The sequence below is a fragment of the Colossoma macropomum genome, unplaced genomic scaffold (genome assembly GCF_904425465.1).
Source record: "Colossoma macropomum unplaced genomic scaffold, Colossoma_macropomum, whole genome shotgun sequence".
NCBI lineage: Eukaryota > Metazoa > Chordata > Actinopteri > Characiformes > Serrasalmidae > Colossoma > Colossoma macropomum.
This window is the reverse complement of record NW_023494784.1, coordinates 14,342,175-14,365,939: the sequence shown is the minus strand read 5'-3', so window position 1 is coordinate 14,365,939 and position 23,765 is coordinate 14,342,175. Positions and strand designations below refer to the sequence as shown.

Sequence of the window (23,765 nt, the reverse complement as noted above, 5' to 3'; positions counted from 1 at the left end):
CCCCTCTTCTCAGACCCACACCACACTAAAGCATGAAGGCTCTGAAGAAAGATGTTACATTAGACATCGATAAATGTGCGTTTTTCCAAAAGCAGATTCAAAAGGAGACTGAAGTTGTAGAAGAAGAGTCTCCGATTTTACATATTTCATGTTAGTGAAGGGCAAGGCAGGACTTTTAAAAACATTTTAGTGGAGAAATTATTTGAAAATATTCAGCCAAGTTAGCCAGTTAGGTATTAATTCCCTAGTTAAATACTTTAGCATTGAGTATATCCTAGATTAAGCTTTATCTTAAATAACAAACCTGGTGCTTGGTGCTTTTCTAACAGTATATGGCTTGGTTAAGGATTAACCCAGGATTAAAAAAGTTAACAGTAAATCACACTGTCCATGTTTCATTTGGAGGATATACTTTCTTGCTGTGAGGTGCTTTTTTGCACAAAGATCTGGAGTCCTCTTTTTTTGGCCTCAAATTGCCTGAAAATGTTGTGTGTAGCTGATGTAGATAGCTGGGTGAGCCTCTGTTCACTAATGTGATCACAAATTCAGAAGTGTTCAAAGGCATTTCAGATGCAAAATAACAGTCTGCAAAGAGATTGCTCAAATGATAAAAATCTGTGCCACACCAGCCACCTTTTTAAAGAATAGTTTGACATTTGCCTTGGAAGAGTCTGTTTGTACAACGCCACTTGGTTTGAAAATCCGTTTCCTAATACAATTAACCTAATACCTTTTTTAGTATAGCACAAGTGACCAAATACTTTTTATGGCCACTGTAAAAATATTTCATCAGACACAAAGTTGTGTGTCTCTGATTCATCATTCTGTAGTTGAATCATATATTCCCAAAACATGATTATAAATAACCAAGTCAATCAAACAATCAGGTGTAGATTCCCTTAAATGCTAGCTAGATGCAATGAACATTAAAATCTTTAGTTTTTCTTTTGTTTTTTACCCATAACAATATAATATTTTTTTTCCCCAGAATCTTTGAATACTACTGGTTAAAATGCCTATTTCTACTTTAAACAGAGTATTGCATCATTGTGAGACCAGTGGTTTACAGCCCTCCTCTTAATTGCAGTCAATCGATGCCAATCAATGGCTATTTATTATTAATGAGCAGTGAGTGCACTTAAGCACTCTAAAATGTTATGTACAATTTCCCACAACCCGATCTAAAGGCACAAGAGATAAAAGAAAAGATGTCCGACATGGAGGTATGTACGCAGCACTTTCTACCTTCTCTTGATTTGAGCCTGCTTCCTGATAGGCTGTCCAGTCCTGTCCATTACTGCTGTAGTGCACATGATAAGTAGAAACATAAAACTGGTACTCAGGTAGGGTGGAGCCAGTGGTGATTATTCCTGAATAAGAGAGCAGATTGATTGTTAGCATCCTTCACTGAAGTCCCCCTACCCCTCTGCCGCCTTCTCATTTTTACCTGTTACTTTTTTGTCTCTCTTCAGATCCACCTGTACCCACTGTTTTGAGTCACTATTCGCAGCTGCCCATGGAAGCCCCACCCTTTTCAGCCGAGACCCCGAGGGTGCCCAAACAGATGGCTTGTCGCCATGACGACCCCACTCCCACACAGAGGAGGCGGAGATCTGAGAGTCACTGACCACACCCGACTCCAGACCCAGAGTGCCATAACAGCCTGCCATGGTACAAACAGACAAAGAGATTTTACAATATGTTTTTGTGTTGTTTTAATAAATGAACATGTTTTCTTTGTCAATTTGCAATGACTTTAATATTAAGGTCTAAACATGTTTCCTACAAATAGGCTATTCTTGGGCACCCCCTCTCAGTCCACTGAAAATCACTTAAGAAAATATTGTTCCAACAATGCCTAGTTTCTGTTTCATCACATTTTAACCAAGTCCAGAGAGACTGTATTTTATATTTTTTCTGAATAAACAGTGAAGCATAGTGGCCATTATTCATCATAGTTGCATACACTCAAATCTGATCATAGAATTTGTAAAACAATTTTGTTACTCATCAATTTCATCTTTGGTGCATCTGTATGATCAAACTCACGTCTGGTAGGAGTGTGTGTAAATTTGAGCACAATAGCTTAACAGTATGCGGTTAACGAACCAAAACTATTATCCGTATCATCTATAATACCAATAATAGGAATTAAAATAGAAAATAACTATAATAATAAAAATTCCTGCACATGCCAATCCAGTACAAAAGTGAATGTACTTATTTTACATGCGCACCGGTATAAACAAACTCTGCAACTATTTCATGCTCAACTTAAAGACATATTACACTGTGCTTTTGTTTTTTTTGTTTGACACCACCCAATAAATAAAAAATACAAAACGCAGCTAGTGCACATACACACATATGGACTGCAATAATACAGCACTTGTTATTGTAGGGAAATATTCACACTACACAATCGCATGAGTCTGCCAATCTTCTGCCAAAGAGTAAAACTTACTTTTAACACTATGAAGTTTGGTCTGTAGGGGGAGCAGTGCACTTACTGCTCAACTTCACACTACAAGCACAGTCATTGGCTTGGGAAGCCCTGAATACTGAGGTTTTATTAGCTCCCTACTGAAACATATGCATGAATTAGGGTGTGTGTCATGTAAACAATATGTAACTGAGGTAGACTGGTGTTGATTTCATGCACTGAAGCTAATTCATCATTTATGCTCAAATCTCCACCCATTTTCATGTTGTAAGAAAGTTTAATGAGTCAGACGCCATTATACATCATTAAAGGCGGATAAATCGGCAATTTACACAACTTTGATGAATAAAAAACAGTGTCACTGATGCAAAGCATCACTCTTATTCCCTGTGGTAATTTGCATGACTTAAACTTTCACTATAGCCAAGTCTGTGAGGTACTTCACGTCTAAAAACGAGAAACACGAAAGGTATACAATTCATATATTTGCTGCCTTAATCCTGAATAAGTTTACAGATGCTATGATGAAGCTGAGACATCCATATATTCAATTAACTTACTCCCGACCTCCCCATGGTGCTGCCCCCAGGTTTGTTTTAAAGATTACTGAATAATTAAACCAATACGATGTGTTATTTAAAAAAAAAAGGTTTTCTGGGAATTTCACAGTTATAGACGCTGGGGAAGGATTTTTTTATGTAGAATCTCTTAGATTTTTTTATTGACTGTTGTTAACAATTGCACATAGTTAAATGTGTGAAACTCAAAAAAAATAGAATTTGTCTACTTTAACCTGCATGGCATGTTGTCATAAACAACAAAGAAAATGTGCCAATTTATGTAAAATATTTTGAAAAGCAATTGTATAACCCCTCTGTCACCGCTGAGGGCTAGACACTGTTAGTCATGCTCTAAAGCAAACATGAAATCTGTTTCAAGTGCAACAGTCATTCAGTAGCAGTAATTAAAATTTTATAAGACATTGCTCTTCCGTTTGATACCTCAGGCAAACTTACCGCTGGTTTTAAAGGTGAAGAGACTGGGGGAGAGGTTCCCCCTGGAGAGAGAGAAAGAGAGAAGATGATGAACAGTACAGTCATTGATCGATCAGTCTCCTCACCACTAATGCTGACAGCCTCAAGGACAAAAAGAGAAAGCAAACAGTGCACTAAGAAACAAATCTGCAGATGAATACAATTTTTCCCTGTGAGTAAATGGTAAGTAAGAAGGAGAGAGAGGATGAACAACAGCACAGCTGTGATTACTCACGCTACAGAGGTGACATTGTTGGCCAGTGTGCTGTCATAGTGTGGGATGCCTTTGCTGCTGACCACACTGACCGCGCCCCCCAGCGTGTTTGACACCACACCAGCATGGATGCCAGCCAGACAAAGGGGTGAGGACTAGAGACAGAGAGAGAGAGAGAGAGAGAGAGAGAGAGAGAGAAAGAGAGAAAGTAACAAGTGTAATCACTAATACAACTAATACAACGCTGATCATCATAGACTCAACAACACGAAATAAACTGAAATCCAGTCTAATCATCAAGATTAAGATGAAAATCAAATTCTTTATTGCCACACAACATCAGTGGTGTTTAGATTCAGTGCAGTTTTGTGTGTGCATAATCCACAATAAATAACAAGCAATATAATAAATAGTAGTAAATAAAGTTCCAGTCAACAGTCACAAACTAGACAACATTAGAAAGAGGTGTAACATAATAATGACTGTAAACTATTACAGTGAAAACATTGAGCGCAAGTACATATTTTTTTCCTGTACCTAAAAATTTAAAATCTTCAGGGCATCATCATCAACATGACAGAGCACACCTGTCACTCCCCACAATTCAATAATCCCTTACAATGTTCGCAAGTCTGCTTCATATTCATATTTAACTTTTAGTCTGCCTGCCACAGAGAGCTCTCTCTCAAGCAGAGAAAGCAGAGAGTGTGAGAGAGTTGATGCTGACTTAATGAGCCTTAAGCCGAGAGAGGGAGAGAGGGGGGGGGGAGAGAGAGAGAGAGAGAGAGAGAGAGAGAGAGAGAGAGAAGGAGAGGGGGAGGGGGAGAGGGAGAGAGAGGGAGAGAGAGAGAGAGAAAGGGAGAGAGAGAGAAAGGGAGAGAGAGAGAGAGAGAGAAAGGGAGAGAGAACGAGAAAGGGAGAGAGAGAGAGAGAGACAGAGAGAGAGATAGAGATGATTTGGCTGATGATGTCACGTCCCGGGAGTGAAGCCACAGTCGAACTATTCTAGCTGATATGATGTGCTGTAGCGGGTTTGAAGTGTCATCAAAGAGCCACTCAGACCTTTCCATAGAGTTCAGCTTTAATTATACACACACACACACACACACACACACACACACACACAGAGAGAGAGAGAGAGAAAGGCAGACAGATGGAAAAAACACACGTACAAACACACAAAAACACACACGCACAATTCCCATAAGCACTGCCAGACTAGTGCTGGAATTAGACGAGCTGCCTGTTAAAAAAACTGACATTTCTCGCACTCTTGCTCTCTCACTCTCTTCTTTCCTTTTCTCAATCTCTCAATAGTGCTTTATTGGCATGAATGTAATGAAATACCCTGTTGCCAAAGCAGTTAATAAGAAACACATAAAAAATAAGAAAAAGATGATATAGATTATAATAGAACACTATACGTTATTTACAGGGTTGTTAGTAATCAAAAAAAAAAGAAAAGGAAAATAAAAGAGTCAAGACAAACTTCATAAATATATAATAATCAATAAAAATCAATATCAGTTTCTCACTAGTTGTCCCTCAGGTTGTGACAGGCGGTCACGTATCTTGCTGCGTGTGTGATTAGCTCGCTCTTCTGTTCCAACACATACGGCAGTTTCTCAGAGTCACTGCAGAGCTGAAACTCAGGACAGACGCTGCTCACCTTCCCATAGAACTCCTTTCTAATGGAGTCGTATCTTTTATCTATATTTTTATCTATATCAAACCTTTTCTCTCTTTCTCCATCTCCCTTTATCTCTTTGACTTTCTTTTTCTCTCCCTCTCTCATTTGTCCTTCTCCTTCTCTCTCTGTCTTTCTATTTCTCTCTATCCTTTTCTCTTTCTCTCTGTCTTGTCTCTCTCTCTCACACTCTCCCTTGTTCTTTGTCTTTCTCTCTTTAATTCTTTCTTCTCTCTCTCCTCCGTTTTGCCTGTCTCTAATTTTCAATGTCTCTATTTTTCTCTACCTCTCTGTCTGTTTTTCTCTATCCTTCTCTTTCTTTTCATCTCTGTCTTTTTATTTCTCTGTTCCTCTGTTTCTCTCGTTCTCTTCTCTCAAACTCTATCTCTCTTCCACTGTTTCTCCGTTTCTTTCTCTCCGACTCTTTCTTGCCTTGTCTTTGTGTTTTCTCCTTCTGTCTTCTTTTCGTTTCTTTTCTCTCTCCCTTTCTTCCTCTTTATCTCTTTCCCTTCTCCCTCTTTTTCTCTAAATTTCTTTCTTTTGTCTCTCTCGATCTCTCTCCTGCTCTCTCCCTCTCTCACATTCTTTTTCTATTTTTCTTATTTTACTCACACTCTCTCTTCTCTTTCTGTTTATCCTTGTCTTCCTCTTTTTTCTACCTCTCTTTCTCTCACACTCTTTTTCTCACACTCTCTCCTTCTTTCTCTTTTCTCACTTCCTGTCTTTCCCTCATTTTCTGTCTCTCTTTTTCTCTCCTCCCTCTCTTTGTCTATCTCTCTCTCTCTCTCTCGCTCTTTCCCTGAACCATAGATCGACCACAGACACCAGGCAAACTCTCAACACACACATACACACACACCGCTAAACACACACCACTTCCTATTGGCAAAATAAAAACACCACCAGCTTCAGCTGCTGAGCGCTATGCACATGTACTATGGGCCGACATTAATGTTGAGGTAGTATGAGCTGTAGAGGCCTAATTCTGCTGTCAGCTGGTCTGTATTACAACACTGTTCAGCCAAATTCTGACCTAACATCTCCCACAGAGACTCTCTCTCTCTCTCTCTCTCTCTCTCACACACACATACACACAAACACACATAGCATATAAACACATACACTCTACTTATACAAATTACACACACACGAAGTAACTCAAAACTCCAAACCCAAAATGAGTTAACCTAAAGAGCTCATATCATGAAAAAATTAACATCATCATATTTTGTTAAACAAAGAAATTGATATATATGATTGAGTTGATGCAGTGCATAAACACAGGTACAGTATTAAAGCATACCATTCACTCCCCAATCTATGAACAGTCCCTATATGGAAAACCTAGCTGCTAAAAGGCCATTTGTCATTCACTGTTTTTGTGATACATTTACATAAATCTGCCCACTGAAACTAGAGCAGTTTAGCCCCACCAGTCATACTGAAGTTACAAAGAGTGTTTCAGCTCAGACTGCTTTTTGAATAAGGTACAACCAATCAAAACAGAGAGACCACTAGTGAAAATGCTTTTATTTTGCATTCCTTGCTAATTTAATAGAAAGATTTTAATTTCAAATAATGTTATCAACATAACAAATGTGAAATATTTACATGAATATCAGAATTTCTTCTTATTTAGTTTGTCCTTCAATCATAGTGCGCACTCAACAGGCACATACTCCACAAGTTTGTGCAAAACTATTTGAAGAGTAGAACAAATGCTCCGGATGCTCCTGAGAGTCGTCTGAACACATGCTTCACTGGAGATAAGACTTTGCTTAGGAACCTAGAAATAGTGCAGAATCCTAAACATATCTTCTTCATTTTACTTGTCATATTTTTTCTTTGTTTTAAACATTCAATATGCTCAAATGTTCTGTGGTTTACTTCCAAGTTTACATGAAAGAAAACCCAGATTTTCATTCAATTTTTGGATGACCCCACTGTGTATCAGTCTTAAAACCACAGTAATAAAAAGATCCAATTTCCTCTCCTTTCAAATCTAGGATATGGGTCTTTTTAAGAAAGTTCAGTCCTTTGTCCTTATCCACCGCACCCCCCCAACACACACACCCTAACTGCACCCAAATGGGCTAAATTCATTATTTCAACCATGGAGAAAAAGCTACAGATTTTACTCCACATGTGCCCCCTTGAGAACAGTCAACCACACCCATAATGAAGTCATCAGCCTGGGACAATTAATGATCCAACATCCAGCCAAGACAGCATGAGGTCATCACTCATAGACAGTAAGAAGGAGCAGATAGAATCAAAGGGCTTTAGTCACTGTGTGCTGTGTGTATGTGTGTGTGTGTGTGTGTGTGTGTGTGTGTGTGTGTGTGTATACAGTGTACTTACGTCTCTGTAGCCATGGGGGATGGTTCCAGACACCACACCAAAATCAGTCAGACACCCCGCAGGACAAAACTTACTGAAGAAAGACACAGAAAATGAGCCTTGTACACACACATGCTTGCATGCATGCTTAAATATTTCAGAGTGTACCTGAATTCAGCTTCAGTGAAGTCATTTCCTTTCTCCAAACAGGTGATCAGATCTGGACAAAGAAAGAGAGGACAAAAAACAACAACTATTTTATCATTCAGTGTTTTTCCCTGTCTAAGGAGCACTTTCTTTCTGTCTCTCTCAGAACATAGGCGCGTGTCATTTTGCCACCTCTAGGCAAAACATCATTTTGCTGCTGCTGACCGATTTGGCACATCACAACGAATATTCATATTGATAAGCTAGCATATACTTTCAACACTTGTTACACAGGCTAGTTAAATGTACATGAACCAGTCTACCAAATTAGTTCAAACTGCAGTCCCACAGTAAAAACTATTTAAAAAACATTTACGTATTCAGACCTTAGATATTTACTAAGACTATGTTATGATAAATTTAAACCCAAGGCATTAATTAACATACTAATAAGCTACATATATACAAAATCATCATTTATACGGTACTTTCTATTGAGAGGTAGCTGTTCCAAACCCCATCTATTTATAGAATAATACAATTTTTCACAAGTGAATGACATACTGAACATATTGAATGAGCTCCATAAGAAGTGATTGATGCTTAATTGAGCATTTTCCATTAACAAACAGAAACTATGGCGCCATTATTGCCCCACCCCAAAAAAATCCTACAGTTTCCACTGAGCATACAGTGGCCTATTGGCACTAAAGCCTAGAGACACACAGATCAGCCATGATATTAAAACCACCTGCTTGTATCTACACCTACCTTGTCTGTCCACCGTTACATGTAAAGTCAGAGACAGTAGCTCTTGTAGTATCTCTTGCTGCACAGTTTGTCTTAATCATCAGTCCTTCATTAGTGGTCGCCTTCAGGATGCTGCCCATAGGACGCTGCTGCAGGACAAAATTGGTTGGTGGTCTATTCTCAGTCCAGCAGTGACACTGGAACTGCTGTGTCTGATCCACTCATACTAGCACAACACACACTAACACACCACCACTAAGTCAGTGTTACTGCAGTGCTGAGAATGATCCACCACCCAAATAATACCTGCTCTGTGGTGGTCCTGTGGGGGTCTTGATCACTGAAGAACAGGATGAATGGGGGCTAACAAAGTATGCAGAGAAACAGATGGACAACAGTCTGCAATTGTAGAACTACAAAGTACTCCTATATGGTAAGTTGAGCTGATAAAATGCACAATGAGTGTAGATACAAAGAGGTGGTTTTATTGTTATGGCTGATTTGTGCATCAATAAAAATGTAAAACTTCGTCAAATCGTGATCCATGTAGAAGGGATGAAGAAACAAGCACAGTACTGTTCCTGTACTGCAGGACAGGTAACTGTATGATTATGTGTATAAGGATAATATTTAGTGTGCATTCTCCAGAGACAGGGTTTATTCAAGAGTGGGCTGTCCATTCACAAAAAGCTACTGACTTAAGTTCGAATTAGTTCGAATTAATCTGTTTTTTCAATCTATGGCATCCTTTATGTTAATTTAATTTCATCATTTATTTCAGCTACATCTGACACTAAATCCAGTAAATTAATAAGGCACTTAGCCAACTTAGCCACATACCACATGTGTAACTTGATATATATTTGTGTCGTAGTTTTAGAAAATGAGTGAAATTTCACTCTTCTCTCAAAAATCATGGGATATCAGGTATTGGATGTCTAAGTTCTCCACATGCAAAGCTGCAGCATGAGCGCTTACTGGAGGTGTCCATGCATCTCTAGTTCCGTTAAGTTATGACTGGTCTATCCACATTTAGGGGCAGGTTTCAACAAAGGAGGGGGCAGGCTTATGCGGACACCTTCCTCAGCCAATCAGTGAATTTACAGAATGAATTCATAGAAAGCTTTGTGATTACTTTTTAATCAAACTCCTCACAGATGAGAATAATTTGGCACACCGCCTAGCTCGCCTACATGGACATACCGGGCCTGGTGTGTGTGTGTGTGTGTGTGTGTGTGTGTGTGTGTGTGTGTGTGTGTCTGTCTCTCTCTCTCTCTCTCTCTCTCTCTCTCTCTCATATAACACTGCTCGGTCTGTTGCCATGGTGATAGTATTGATCGTTGTCTTAATGCATAACTGAAGCAGACTATAGGTGTGTGCGTGTGTGTTTTCTGAGCAACATTCAAATTTTACTTACTATGTATTCCACATAGCTTCACCTGAGACCTTTCTGTAATGCACATATGTGTCACTGTATTAGGTTTCTTATAGAAGGTATGGAAAAACACCTCAAACAAAATTAAACGATCGATACCAGTAGTCAGAGAGACAGAGAGAGAGAGAAAGAGAGAGAGTCTGTGTGAGATGTATAAGGTATGTGTGTAAGATCTTGTGGTAGTATGAGTGATATCACATTGTCCATTACTCAAAGCCACAGCCTGGTAGTGTCTGCTTCTCTCCTGACTCATCACAAACAGGATCTCTCCCTCTCACAGGGCACAGACACCTACACACAATCTCTCTCTTTCACATTCAGTCACTCCATCACAGTCATATGCAGAAGTTTAAGCACGCTTCATCAAATTATGTTTTGTTGATTTTTGCTAAATTTAACATATGGAAAAAAATAAAACATAACGTTTTTAAAATGTGCAAAGTTATGTCACAGTTTACATGTTAGGTTTTATTGTTTTCTATGTTAAAATCAGCCAATAAATAGAAATTGTACACTAAAATTCACCATATTTAAGTTTGTTCCCTGTACATAGACATGGAGGATGTGTAATGTAATTTGACTAGGGTGTTCAAACTTTTGCATACAACACACATGGGCTCTCCTGCACACTCTATTCTTTCATGGACTTCTGACAGTGTGTACACATACACATACAATCATGTCACCACCCCCAGCACAGCTGCTGGAATTCCAGGTATGTGGAAGCTCTGGATGTACCATGCAGTACAGAGCACCTTATCAGACCAGAATGTGTGTGTGTACTGTTAATTTGTCAGAAGTCCATAAAATGACCAAATATTTGCCTTTTCATGGCAAATCCAAAACAAGTGTTGATAGCACTAAAACATTCCATTTAATCGGGCAAGAGTTGATTTGGGACCATATTGGTATCAGCATTTGACTGCTTTAAAAAATATTAGCATTGAACAGATTTGATTTTACAGATAATTCAAACATTTTTGATATTGTATTTATTTCACTCTTTTAGAGCAGAATGTTTTAGTAATACTGGGCTACTGTGCTAAAATGTCTGCATTTTATTTGTTTTACTGCATTTGTAACCCATTTGTAATTTCCTCATGAGGCTAATCCAGTACATGTGGACCCAATTTCTACATTTTATAAATGTTAATGTATCAGTATCAGCACCAGCATGGGCAGATTTGTACATGAAAAATAGTGTATATCAGCTCACAATTCCTATATGAGTGCATCCCTACATAAGTCTTCAATATTGTACTATAAAATAGCTCCACGTTGCAGACATTTACTTGTCTTTGTTAATTTCTGAAAACAAGCTTAACTTCTGTGTTTGTGGATAAGACATTTACACCACTTCAGGTAAAAAGCAGGAAAACAAGGATCAAGCTGGACAAGGTGTAATCTAGATATGTTAAAATATGCCTGGATAGGCTACAGTCCCGATAAACTGTTTGGTAAATACTATGAAACTAATAAGCAAGCTACGTTGTTACAAGAGTAAAAACTGATTTAGAGTAAACAATAAACACATATGGAATCCAGCATCGTTTCAGTAATTTGGCAAGTCACGGAAAACATACAGACATACATCACACTGCTGTTTTCTTCGTTTGCTTCCAAAATAAGTTCAATAAAATGTTTCCTGAGCCTCATGACATTGTGGTTTACTCAACCTACACAACAGCCCTCAACTGTGACATCACTTCCTTTTACTCTAATAACACGTCTTAATTCCACCTCTCTCCATTCTCCTGCTCTTCAGCTAAAAGCCAAAGTGATACAATATCATCTCTTTCAGTTTCTCCATCTCTCTCCCACCTTGCACACACAACCACGTTGGGACAAGGGATATTTTGCTGCCCATCTCTGACCGTTCAGTTCCTCCCATCAGAAATATGCATAAGCAGTTACATCACACACCAAAATAGTACAGCTGAGTCTGTGGCATCTCTTTTACGCTCTCTTTCTCCCCGTAATCAGTTTCACATGAGGCCCCTCCCTTTCATCTTTATAAACACACAAAGCAATTGTCTTGGCAACTCCTACGTGAGCCTCAGGAGAGGTACAGACTCAAAGCTGATGCAAACACACACATGCAGCTGATATCACTGAAACCCATTCCAATTCTTTCTGGTTCCTGTTCAGCCTCCCATAAACAGAAGCTCACAAGATGAATGCACAACGTCATACTACCAGCTCCCACTGAATGTCCATCCAACAATAACATATCAAGGACATATTTTAATAGAAAGTAGTTTCGATCTTTTTCTTTGCAACAAACTGTAAAACTGAAGGAACAACTGACAAAAGCAATAGTTTAGGAATAACACAATGCTGCTGCATTTTTCCCCTCATTGCTATGTTGTAACGTTTTGGGTCTTTAAGCCACCTTTCCTTAAAATTATTTTGAATAACAGTTTCTAAAACAAAATGTCAAATCATTTCTAAAGCAAAACTCTTCATAGCAAGGAAGATACTGTGCTTTGGTGAACATGAGGCTGAGTGTCATACTCAAATTATTACTATATAGCTGTTCAATATTTAAGTGTATTCTTTGTTAATAATGAAAATTAAAAATTTCACATCAAATAATTTTAAAATTATACACATCATTTCAAAACAGAAATGTTTTTTATCACTGTTACTATTTTATCACATCATTGATTGTTAAATCAGAAATTGTTAAACAATTTCATCATCATATCGTGGAGCATTTCTTTTGTTTTTGATTAGTATTTATTTTTAGCATTAATGTAACACTACTAAGGCTTTTTCACCAGTACTAACTTATCAAACCTCAGAAAAATTAAATAATGTTATACAAATTGTAGTGGAGTAACAACTCGTTTGCTTTCTCTATGCATCATTTATAATTTCTCCCACTGCTATTGCATCAATCATAAAAGGGAAATACTGAATACTACATTGTATGAAATTGTATTATTTGCCTGAAATATTAGGGGAAGTCTTAGTTTTTTTATATCAATATATTATTATCAATTGAATTCATTGTAATAAACGAGCTTGGATCGCTGAATTAAATCACTGTTTAGTGTGAATTAAGAACAATTCTTGATACAATTCACACATTTTCAAATGTAAAGAATTCTAATAGAATCTGGCCCTATTATCGGGAGATTGGGAGTTCAATTCATAGCGATACCATCGCCATCTGTGGTCTGGAGTCCAAGAGAACATAACTGGCCTCACTCTGTCTGGGTGGGGTGGGACTCACTCCCTCTCCCCCCAACACTTAATGTGGGCATATGTTAGCTAACGCTACAGAATGGGCAGCACACATTCTTCTCCAAGGGCATTGAGCAATCTAGTGACATTACATTATCAGCAGTTCGAAAAGATGCATGCTAGCCTTCACCCTCCCAGCAAGGTAGCATTGTATTTTGGGGGGCAGACCTACATAGTAATTGAGGAGAAAATTGGGTAAAAATCCCACCCCCAAAAAAAGGAATTCACACCCCGACCATATTGTGCATTATGAAAATATCTTCAAGTAACAGGATACTATATTTATGCTACATTGCCTACCCCTATCACGGTCATCATCACGAAGACCCAAAACAAATAGAGTGGACTTCTACCACTCCCTAAAACACAAGGCTAATTAGTATCCAATGTGGCACTACAAATAGTGTGTCAGTGCATATCTAGCTGTGACGGTGCTGGAAGTGGGGGGTTTCTTGGAGCAGAGTGGGGGGTTTTACCTTGGTGTTTGCTGCTGACATAAGAGAGGAAGAATCCCCGGCCATGGCTGTGAGGTCCACTCATGAACTGCACCGTGACCTGATGGCCAGCTGACTCTACCACCCTCGGCCCTCTCACATCTCCATGACACAGCTTAACTGCAGAGAGTAAGAGAGAGAGAAATATAAAAAGGAAAGAAGGAAAGAAAGAAAGGAAGAGTGTAAACATTTATTATATACTGTAAACCATATTTAATTGGTTCACAGACAAGTGCAGCAACTATGTGTTATTACACATTTAGTACAACTGTGAGCACATTCTACCTTTTCTTGTGTTGGTTATTTATCTAATGGGTCTGTTCCACTGGTAAAGAGCACAATGATAGGGATGCAAATAGTTCTGAATTTGAAAGGAAAAAACAGCTGAAGCCTGTCACTACACGACAAGGCATCGAAAAAAAGAGGACCGGGTGCTCTTCATACAACCATTACTTGAATAAAGTATTTGGAAATAGAGACATTAAGGAAGACATCACGAAAAGCTTTCTATACTCTGCTGACTGACAGGAAATCCATAATTTACTGGCACACTCTCAGATTCTCAACACCAAAAATATCTCTGCCGCATTTGATTACAACACAGTTCACCAGAAACTGTGCACACCTTTCTCTTCTAATGAGTTCTGTCTTTTACTGTGGAGTCATTTATTTTTCCCAAATCATGAACATCCTCCTCCAGCAAATCTGCTTGATTAGTTTAAAGTACGGACTGCTGATTTCAAGTTAGCGTGCCTGTTAGCACACTGTTTAATACTTTTAAGTCACAGTTAGCGCTGGCAGTAGCATGCTATAATTCTACACTGTGCTAACTTCAACCATTTATCGAAGTACCTTTAAGGCTGGTAAAGCTGTGGTTACCAATCATCCTCCTGTCTACCTTTCTGAGGAGAAAATTGGATAAAAATCCCACCCCCAAAAGAAAAGAATTCACACCCCGACCATATTGTGCATTATGAAAATATCTTCAAGTATCAGGATACTATATTTATGCTATATTGCCTACCCCTATCACGGTCATCATCACGAAGACCCAAAATAAATAGAGTGGACTTCTACCATTCCCTAAGACTGAACATCTATAGAATCTCCAAGAACTACTCACTAAGTACTTCAACAACAAAAAAAACTTTTCCATCAGTAGAGGTACTTATGGTGTCAGGGGCTACAGCCCTTTCTATCAGTTTGATTCTGAGTTAGTGTGGCACACCATGTAATCCTTAGAAGTCACAGTTACCACTGGCAATAACATGCTGTAATTAATTATTTGTCACTTGTAGCTGATTGAAACAGCAAGGTTATGTTAAGAGTTTGGATTTTAAACTTTCAACTGATAATGTATTTGTGAATAAAAGGGATTTGTATTTGACTAAAAGGAGTTGAGTTTTGTTTTGTGGGGAAAAAAAAACAACATTTTCAATTTTTTTGTATATTCATAATTTTTTATTATCAAAAACAATGGGAAAAGTTCAGACTCAAAATTCTTAATACAAAAAATACAAAATATAAATGCAATTGATAATATAACAGCATAATTAATGGTGTTATTGCATTTAAATAGAATAGCAAGATGTAAACCTGTAGGCTTCTATGCTCCAAAGGGAGTTACACTAGCATCCCCATTTATTAACTAAAATAAAAATAAAATTAATTTAATAAAAATATTTTAATAACTGCAAGACATGACTGCTACAAAAGCCATGCTTTTTCGTGTTCATGTGTGTCATTTTGCATACGTTAATCGGCTTTGCTACAGAATTTTCAGTCCGGTCCACTGAAATACTTTGCTGGTTCCACATTCAAACCATGGCATGCTAGTTGATGATCCCTGCCCTAGACTTTAGAGAAGTGTTTGGATATTTCTCAGACTTAAACATCATAAAAAGTTACATCTGGGTGACTAGGTATTGTGTAGTCCTTGTCACTCATAGACACATTTCAGTTTTTTTTGAGTTCCTGCCATTCACGTCTATTGCTGTAGATCTCCCAACACTCCAGTTCCTCACATAAAGTAAGGGTTGCAGTATACTGTGAATGACTACAGTGTAAGAATGAAGAACAGAATAAGTTAAAGCAGAAAACACCTCTTACCGATTTCTGTCCTGCCTGCTCCGATGCCGTTGAACAGCCGCAAGTAGGACACCTGGCAGTTTTGTGTGTGGATATCGAGGTCGGCCACGCGCAGGACGAGCGTGTCTCCCGCACTCACACTGATCTCCCACTCGCAAACTGAGTGTGTCGGGTAAGACAAAGGATAGCCCAGAGATGCTATACTGCCACTGCCTGTCCCAAGCACAGTGTGCCCACAGCCATCACCTACAACACACATATACCCAAATGAATAACAGAAATACCACAAGGTGCATGGCAAACCTGTCTCTGTGTCGAATTAGTGTTTCTAACTTTGGTAACTTTGGTAATCACTGCTTTATAACATCTTTGTAACATCTTTGAAAATCTGAAAAAGGACTACCGCAAGTGCTATCCTATCACCAGTGTACAACAAACCCCACATGTATCTCCAAAATGCCTCTACAGGAGAAGGCAAAAATTATCTTACATATTAATGTAAATTCAAGGGTCTATTTCATGGAAAAAAAAAAATGTCCCTGGCTAATTTTGAAATTAAAAAGTCCACAGTAATATGTAAACACTGTTAAAGTTGATAACTTACCACTTACTACCCAGTTCATACAGTTGTATTTTGAATTTATTGTTTCTGTAATCACGAGAACCAACTCATTTACACATATCCACATATTCAGCCTACAGCAGTCTAGCCCCACCCACCCATAATGAAGTCTGAAGGAGTGTTTCAGTTCTGAGTAATGTTTGAATGCAGCACATATGGGACAGCCTATCAGAACAGATGCAACACTTTCCAAAAAAAGTTGGGACAGGGGCAATTTAAGACTACATCTTACAAAGGTGATGCAGTTATGCTTGGGTATAACAGGAGCATCCAGTAAAGGCCTAGTCCTTTATGAGCAAGAATGGATTGAGGCTCACCACTCTGCCAAAAATGCATCAGCAAAAAATCCAACAGTTTAAAAATAACATTCCTCAGCCAGGGATTGCAAGAATTTTAGGTATTTCACCCTAAACAGTGCATAATATCATCAGAAGATTCAGGGAATCTGGAGAAATATCTGTGCAGAAAGGAAAAGGCTGAAAACCCTGAATGTGTGATCTTCGATCCCAGAGATGGCACTGCATTAAAAACCAGCATGTTTCTGTGATGGATTTCACCACATGGGCTCAGGAACACTTTGACTAACCATTGTTAATAAACACTGTTCATCGCTGCATCAACAAATGCAAGTTAAGAAGCCAAACGCCAATAGCATCCAAAAACACCACAGATCTCTCTGGGCTTGAGCTCTTCTGAAATGGACTGATGCACAGCGGAGATGTGTACTGTGGTCTTATGAGTCAAGCATTTAGATTGTTTATGGAAATCATGGATATTGTGCTCTCCGGACCAAAGAAGACAAGGACTATCCAGACTGTTACTAGTGTAAAGTTCAAAAGTCAGCATCTATCATGGTATGGGGTTATTCTTGGGTGATCTGCACATCTGTGAAAGCACCATTAATGCCGATCACATTTTGGAGTAACATATACTGCCTTTTAGTTGCCATCTTTTTCAAAGACGCCCATGCTTATTTCCACACGAGAACACCAAACCACATTCTGCATGTTACAACAGCATGGCTTCGTAATCGGAGAGTTTGGGTGCTAGACTACCCTGCCTGCAGTCCAGAACTAGGAAGGGAATCTTTAGACACCTCACGATTTTATCACTTTTTTCTCTATACAGGATTTCTATCTTCCTACTGTCTAAAAAAAGGGGATTTTAAAGCAAAGTATTTGTAATGATCCATAATGTAAATGTATTATGGATCATTACAAATACTTTGCTTTAAATATCTAAAATATCTTTTATTAATAAATCAAATGGAAGTGATGTGGCAAGTGAACTAGAAGGCTCTCATTCAGAGACGCTACTGCCACTCATCTGCGATAAAATGCGCTGTTACCCTGAAATAAGATCCAGTGGTAATGGGTGTCCACGCAGCACGTTACAGCCATCCTTCCCGACTGGACGCTGAATCTCGGCTCCAAAGTGTGCAGCATAGCGCGAAAGCCCTGGTTCTCAACGACTGAGAACAGATAGCAGACAGCAGGTCACATAGCCCCGAAGTCTGGCCTCGCCAGCAGCGAACGAAGAAATAGAGATTAAGATGAACATTTGGAGGACTATTCGCATTTATAAGCAGCGCGGTTGGTTAAATCTACAATGAGGGACTGTCTTTCTCTAAAAAGTTGCTAAAATGAACTCCCTTCTCTTTCGAATTTTCCCGTTCCACCTTAAATGGTGCAGCAGTTACATTCGGCGCCTAAAGCAGAATTTAAGGTGGAACGGGAAAATTAGAACGAGAAGCTGGCGAATGAGAAGCGACTTCAGCCTCGTAAAACAGCCGGATGCTGAGACATTTTACAAGAAACTCTTCTAGTTTTGAGGAAAAGTTTTCTGGCGGAGATGGAAGGAAGGCGGCTGTAGCCACAGCTTAAAGCAGAGCAAAGTAAATCTGCGCTCTCGTTTCTATTCTTAGCCCATACTAGGACATTAATACATACTAAGACATACTGGGCATTAAATGTTGTGGCTCCTGAGGTGGTTTGACTTTGTTGAAAGGACAAAATGGCTCTTCTTATCATTTGGGTTGTGACTCCTGATCTAACCTGGCTTTAATGCAGGGGGAGCCGGTTGGATTTCTCACTCATCCAGCTGTGTTTTTGTTATGTGCCGCAACAGACTTTTTTAAAAGCACAGGAGAACAGCTTGTTTCATGCTAAAGGGAAAAAAATATGAAGAATGGTTCACAAAACCATACAAATGTTGAAGGGAAAAAATAAAACACAACAAAAATGTAAGATATGGGCCTTTTGAAGATAAAGAGATTTTAATTAAATAATTCTGGAACATTTCTATTGGTCCATTCATCATAAAATTGTCACACTGTAAAGAGCAGCTGATGTGTTAATTAAAAATGGAGATAAATGTTTTAATACACAGTGACAATAGCTAAAATATTCACCTACATTCATGCAAACATGCACAAAACATGTACATTACTTGCAGTTCTTTTATTGCTATAGACTAAAACTTCTTCATAGTTTGAAATATGGTCTCTGCAGATAAAAGCATTATAAAGCATATATAGTGTCATTTACAGTGAGGCACCTGACATGACCTGAAACCTATTTTTGTGTCAATGATTAACCTTTGCTCCACAGTACAAGTGCTAACTTCAGTCATTCATCTGAGTGGCTTTGAAGCAGTGGTCATTAACCCTTCTTCTGAAGATCTACCTAACTGCAGGTTTCACCTCCAACCCAACTCTAACACACCTCATTCAATCGATCAATTGTACTTCTATAATAATTAGATGCATCAGGCGGGTTCGATTAAGGTTAGATCTAAAGTCAGCAGGACGGTACATCTCCAGAAGCAAGGTTGGTAGCCACTACTTTTAAAGAAATGGTCAGCACTTTTCCTTCATTCAGAAATACCTATAGAATCACCAAGAGCTACTCACTGTGTACATAACAAAAAGAAGGAAGTAGAGATGCAGTACTGCTTGTTATCTGTGTAATACAATGGGCTTTCAGTAGAGGTACTCAGTTAATGGATCATAAGAAGCTCGGATCTTCTGCCGACCTTCCTATCAAATTTGTGCCTCTCTTGTACAGCTGAAATGAGTGACCACACAGTCAACTGCTATGAGAGATTTTTCTTGCAACATCAGCACAAAGCACCGTTAAGTGGATATCTCATCTCTGGTTTCTGCCTTCCCTGTGCGCATACATACATACACACACATACACACACACACACACACACACACACACTGGCGAGATCCCAGCTGATCGCACAGCCTGTCACGCGTTTACACACCGAATGAATCTCTTCTCGAGCTGAGCTGCTGTTACGTAACCACCACTGGACAATGTCCAGGCCCCTAAAGCAAAAACATCCTCATGTACCCCTCCAAGTTCACTGCACACACTCACACACACATAAGATACACCTCCTGTTCACATCTGTTTTATTTTAAGACTGATCCATAAACAGTGCTGTTAAAAATGCTGGTGAAGTTTTGGACGACGTCTTAGAAACAAGGAGATAAAGCAGCAGTTCCATTCACTCTGAATTCTACCGCTCCTTCTGCTTCACGCGTCTATTGCACTGTTTACCGTTATTGCCACAGTCAGGCCCTTCCCCCTGAGCTCTCTACTCGGCCAAATGGTGCGACCCCCCTCCTCTCATCACCACCTGAAAGCCTCAACTGACTCCTTCGCAAGGCTGTGTGGCAAATCTTTGATTATCCCTCAGAATGGCCATAGTGTCCTGTTCTAAGAGCTGCAGCTACATATTTGGGAGAGGGGAGAGAGGAGAGAGGACAGAGAGCGGCCAGCCCATGTAAGGCATTGAGCGGGGTCTCCACATTCAGCATCTCGGTGTGCTGAGTTGTGAAACCGCAGCTCCAGGCCCTTTCGGAGCATTTAGACAGGCAAAGTTTGATCAACCTCCGCGGAGAGTCCGCGCCCAGCTCAGACTACCTTACCTTTCTGCGCCCGTGATCCTCTGGCGGAGAAGAGGATGATGAAGAAGAGGCCGGTTCCTCTCCCCAGCATTAGCGCTGTGTCCATCCCGGCCAGTCCGCCTGCATAATGCGCGCTTTGGGCAGCAGATCCGCGCTCCGCGGATTCAGGAGCTCTGATCCGCCTCCGTCTGTAGCGGCCTGCTGCGGCTCTCCGGCCACAAACCGGGGAGACACGGCCAAACTTCCGGCTCAAAATGCGGCCTCCAGTGGACGAACACGGTACTGCAGCAGGGACACGAGGGAATAATATAGAGAGGGCGTGGTTTAGCGGAGTAATGGATCAGGCGGCTAAAGTGGGTATGTAGAGAGGGGTCATGGCTTAGCAGGGTAATAAGAAGGGCTGCGGCTTCAGTAGTAACAGCCAGATTGAGGTTTTAACAGGGCAATGCAGAGAGGGTTTAGCAGGCTATAACAGATGGGGAGGAGTTTAGCTGTGTAATACAGAGAAAGGGAGGGGGATTCGAGAGGTTTATTGGCTAGTACACATTTTGGGCATGTAAAGTGAGGTGGTAATGCAGAGAAAGAGAGGGGTTTGGTGGGGAGACACGAAGAAGAGAAGTTTTTAGCTGGGTAATACAAAGCAGGGGAAGGTTAATGGAGTAATGCTGGCAGGGGCTTAAAGGGGAATTTCACTGATTTTTCATAATTGCTGTATATTTAAAGGTTTAGGACGTAAAGTCATTCAGAGTGTTTTGATGTGAAATGCTCAGTTATAGAGAAACGTACCAAGTCAGAATTGTTCACTGTGATGGTTATAGGAACCAGATGTCTAAAGAGTAATTAGTGCCTTTAAAAGATCCCTCTCAGAAGGTTATTACATGAAATGATTATGAATGGTGGATCGGTATAGAGTCCCGAAAAGAAACAATTTTTTACCCCTGATTTACTATTATTTTATCATCATCGGCATTACATATAAAACCTGAAAGAGGCATGTAGGTTTACCGGAGGTTTTGGATAGAAAATAAAATGGCTATATTTATGTTGTAGACATCATGCCCCTGGTTTCTATCACCACCACTATAAAGAAATCAGGCAGCAATGAACCATTTCACATCAAAACACTGAATGACTTTGTTACAATCTCAGCCATTGAATTATGCAGGACATTTGAAAAATCAGTGGAAATCCCCTTTAAGATGTTAATACAGAGACAAATAAATAAGTGGGAGGAGGTCTCTGTACTATCTAAACAGTACTTACCCAAACAAATGACTAAATAAACAAGTGAATAACACTTAAATATAAATAATCTAAATCTAAATAAATCTAAAATCTAAATAAATGCCTAGTCCAAATAAGGTAAATAAATACAACAGATTGCAGAGAGTATTTCCTAATAGCCTCCTTCTGACATAAAGATACAAAGTACTAACAGATTCTCATCAAGTGATTCTCACCAGTGATTCTCAGTCCTGTCACTAGGAACCCCATGATGATCTATACCATTTTTTATGTCTTTCCAGCTCTAACAGACACAATTCAACCCATCAGGTAATTATTAATTGCTAGACATAAGTCATATGAAAGAGTAGGACAAACAAAAAAGCAGGGTGAACAAAATGCAGTATCAGTGGTTTTAAACTTGCCTTTCCAAGTTAAACTGAACTTACATTCACTGTAAAAGAGAGAGTGTAAATAAATGATCATCATATTAAAAGAGTAAATGCAATCCAAAGAACTTGATAAAACTGGAAATAATTTAAGAGGGGGAGACACAGCAATCCAAGCTGTGGGAGAGAGACAACGGCTAAAAGTGCTACAAAGAGGGCAAAATGGCTTAGTCATTAAATGTATTTACAAGATATTACCCTCAGAAGGGTCTAGCTGCAGTTCTTCTGTATCCTGTCCTTCTAAAAGTATGAGATAGTATCATCCTAGCCCCACAGAGTCAGACATAAAGCATATAAGCGCATCATGAAGATAGTTTAGTAGTGGTGGAAATTTGTCTTGACTGTGCAGGCCTAGAGGACAAAATGTCAGCCTGATATTTATGGAGAGAAGAAAGTGCGCAGGCCTAGTGGACTATTCTTTATCAAAAGTCCCTGCCGGAACCAATTACTGTCTCTTCCTCCAAAAAAACAATCTCTCTCTCTCTTTCTCTCTCTCTCTCTCTCTCTCTCTCTCTCTCTCTCTCTCTCTCTCTCTCTCTGTGTCCTTGGCATGCCTATGTAGTGAATCAGAGTCCTTCAGCTACAAGTGCTATCTTATCAGTTCTGTTAAAGTGTCTACACAGACGTGTGTGTGTGTGTGTGTGTGTGTGTGTGTGTGTGTGTGTGTGTGTATGTGCGAGTCAGTGAGTGAGTGAGTGAGTAAGAGAGAGAGGGGGAGACAGAACATGCACAGCAACACTCCCTACACTGAAATCTCCTGCGCCCTGAAGCGGTTTGATTTTTTAAAGCAAAGCCTTTAGCAGCACATGAGCGCCACAGAGTGGAAAGGATGATAAACTGCAGTCTGTAAAATCAGTCCCAGTTAAACATCAACATAAAACATTTGCTTCTATGATGTTTTTTAATCATTTATTGATCTGGTTTATTAATCAAACCCTCAAATCTAATCAAAGCTAATACTGACTGTTGACTTCTGCTGCCATTATGTTCCTTATCTTGTCTGAATGTGTCAAAGTCTTCTTTAGTAACTCTATATCTTGTGTTTTATGGTCTGGTATTTCACACAAACTCAAAATAAACATGAACTTCTTTCCAAACAAATCACATAAATAATCTCTCACAAAGCTTGCATGTTGTTGTTTGTTCCAAATACCTATTTTGACAATGATGTCTATACTGAGTAATTTTTCAAAATGTTAATTTCGGTTTAAATCTATGGTGCTGAATGTGATCTTTAAAAACTACAGCCTTTACAAAATGTTTTTAAAACTTCACCAGTCTCACCAATAAAAGCCGATTTATACATGTTAGTGGTCCATTCTATCATCCACTCTGCATTTCACTGTTACAATCTATCATACACTCTGCATTTCATGGTTACAGTCTATCATCCACTCTGCATTTCACTGTTACAATCTATCATACATTCTGCATTTCATGGTTACAGTCTATCATACACTCTGAATTTCACTGTTACAATCTATCATACATTCTGCATTTCATGGTTACAGTCCATCATCCACTCTGCATTTCATTGTTACAATCTATCATCCACTCTGCATTTCACTGTTACAATCTATCATACACTCTGCATTTCATGGTTACAGTCTGTCATCCTCTCTGCATTTCACTGTTAATTTCAATCATTTAGTGATCTTTTGTGCCTTGTG

General features: G+C 39.2%; 1 protein-coding gene across 1 annotated transcript in view; it reads right to left on the bottom strand.

The window, feature by feature from the left end:
• Positions 1 to 20,658, bottom strand: part of dcbld2 (discoidin, CUB and LCCL domain containing 2) — a 29,514-nt gene extending 8,856 nt beyond the window's left edge. The window contains exons 1-9 of the mRNA XM_036571054.1: positions 20,444 to 20,658; positions 15,903 to 16,127; positions 13,776 to 13,913; positions 7,887 to 7,938; positions 7,740 to 7,812; positions 3,713 to 3,846; positions 3,460 to 3,500; positions 1,448 to 1,663; positions 1,246 to 1,370 (exon numbers count right to left, since the gene is read on the bottom strand). Coding sequence (XP_036426947.1) covers positions 1,246 to 1,370; positions 1,448 to 1,663; positions 3,460 to 3,500; positions 3,713 to 3,846; positions 7,740 to 7,812; positions 7,887 to 7,938; positions 13,776 to 13,913; positions 15,903 to 16,127; positions 20,444 to 20,528 — 1,089 coding nt within the window. The 5' untranslated portion in view covers positions 20,529 to 20,658. The remainder of the gene's footprint in view (positions 1 to 1,245; positions 1,371 to 1,447; positions 1,664 to 3,459; positions 3,501 to 3,712; positions 3,847 to 7,739; positions 7,813 to 7,886; positions 7,939 to 13,775; positions 13,914 to 15,902; positions 16,128 to 20,443) is intronic.
• Between the last annotated feature and the right edge of the window lie 3,107 nt (positions 20,659 to 23,765).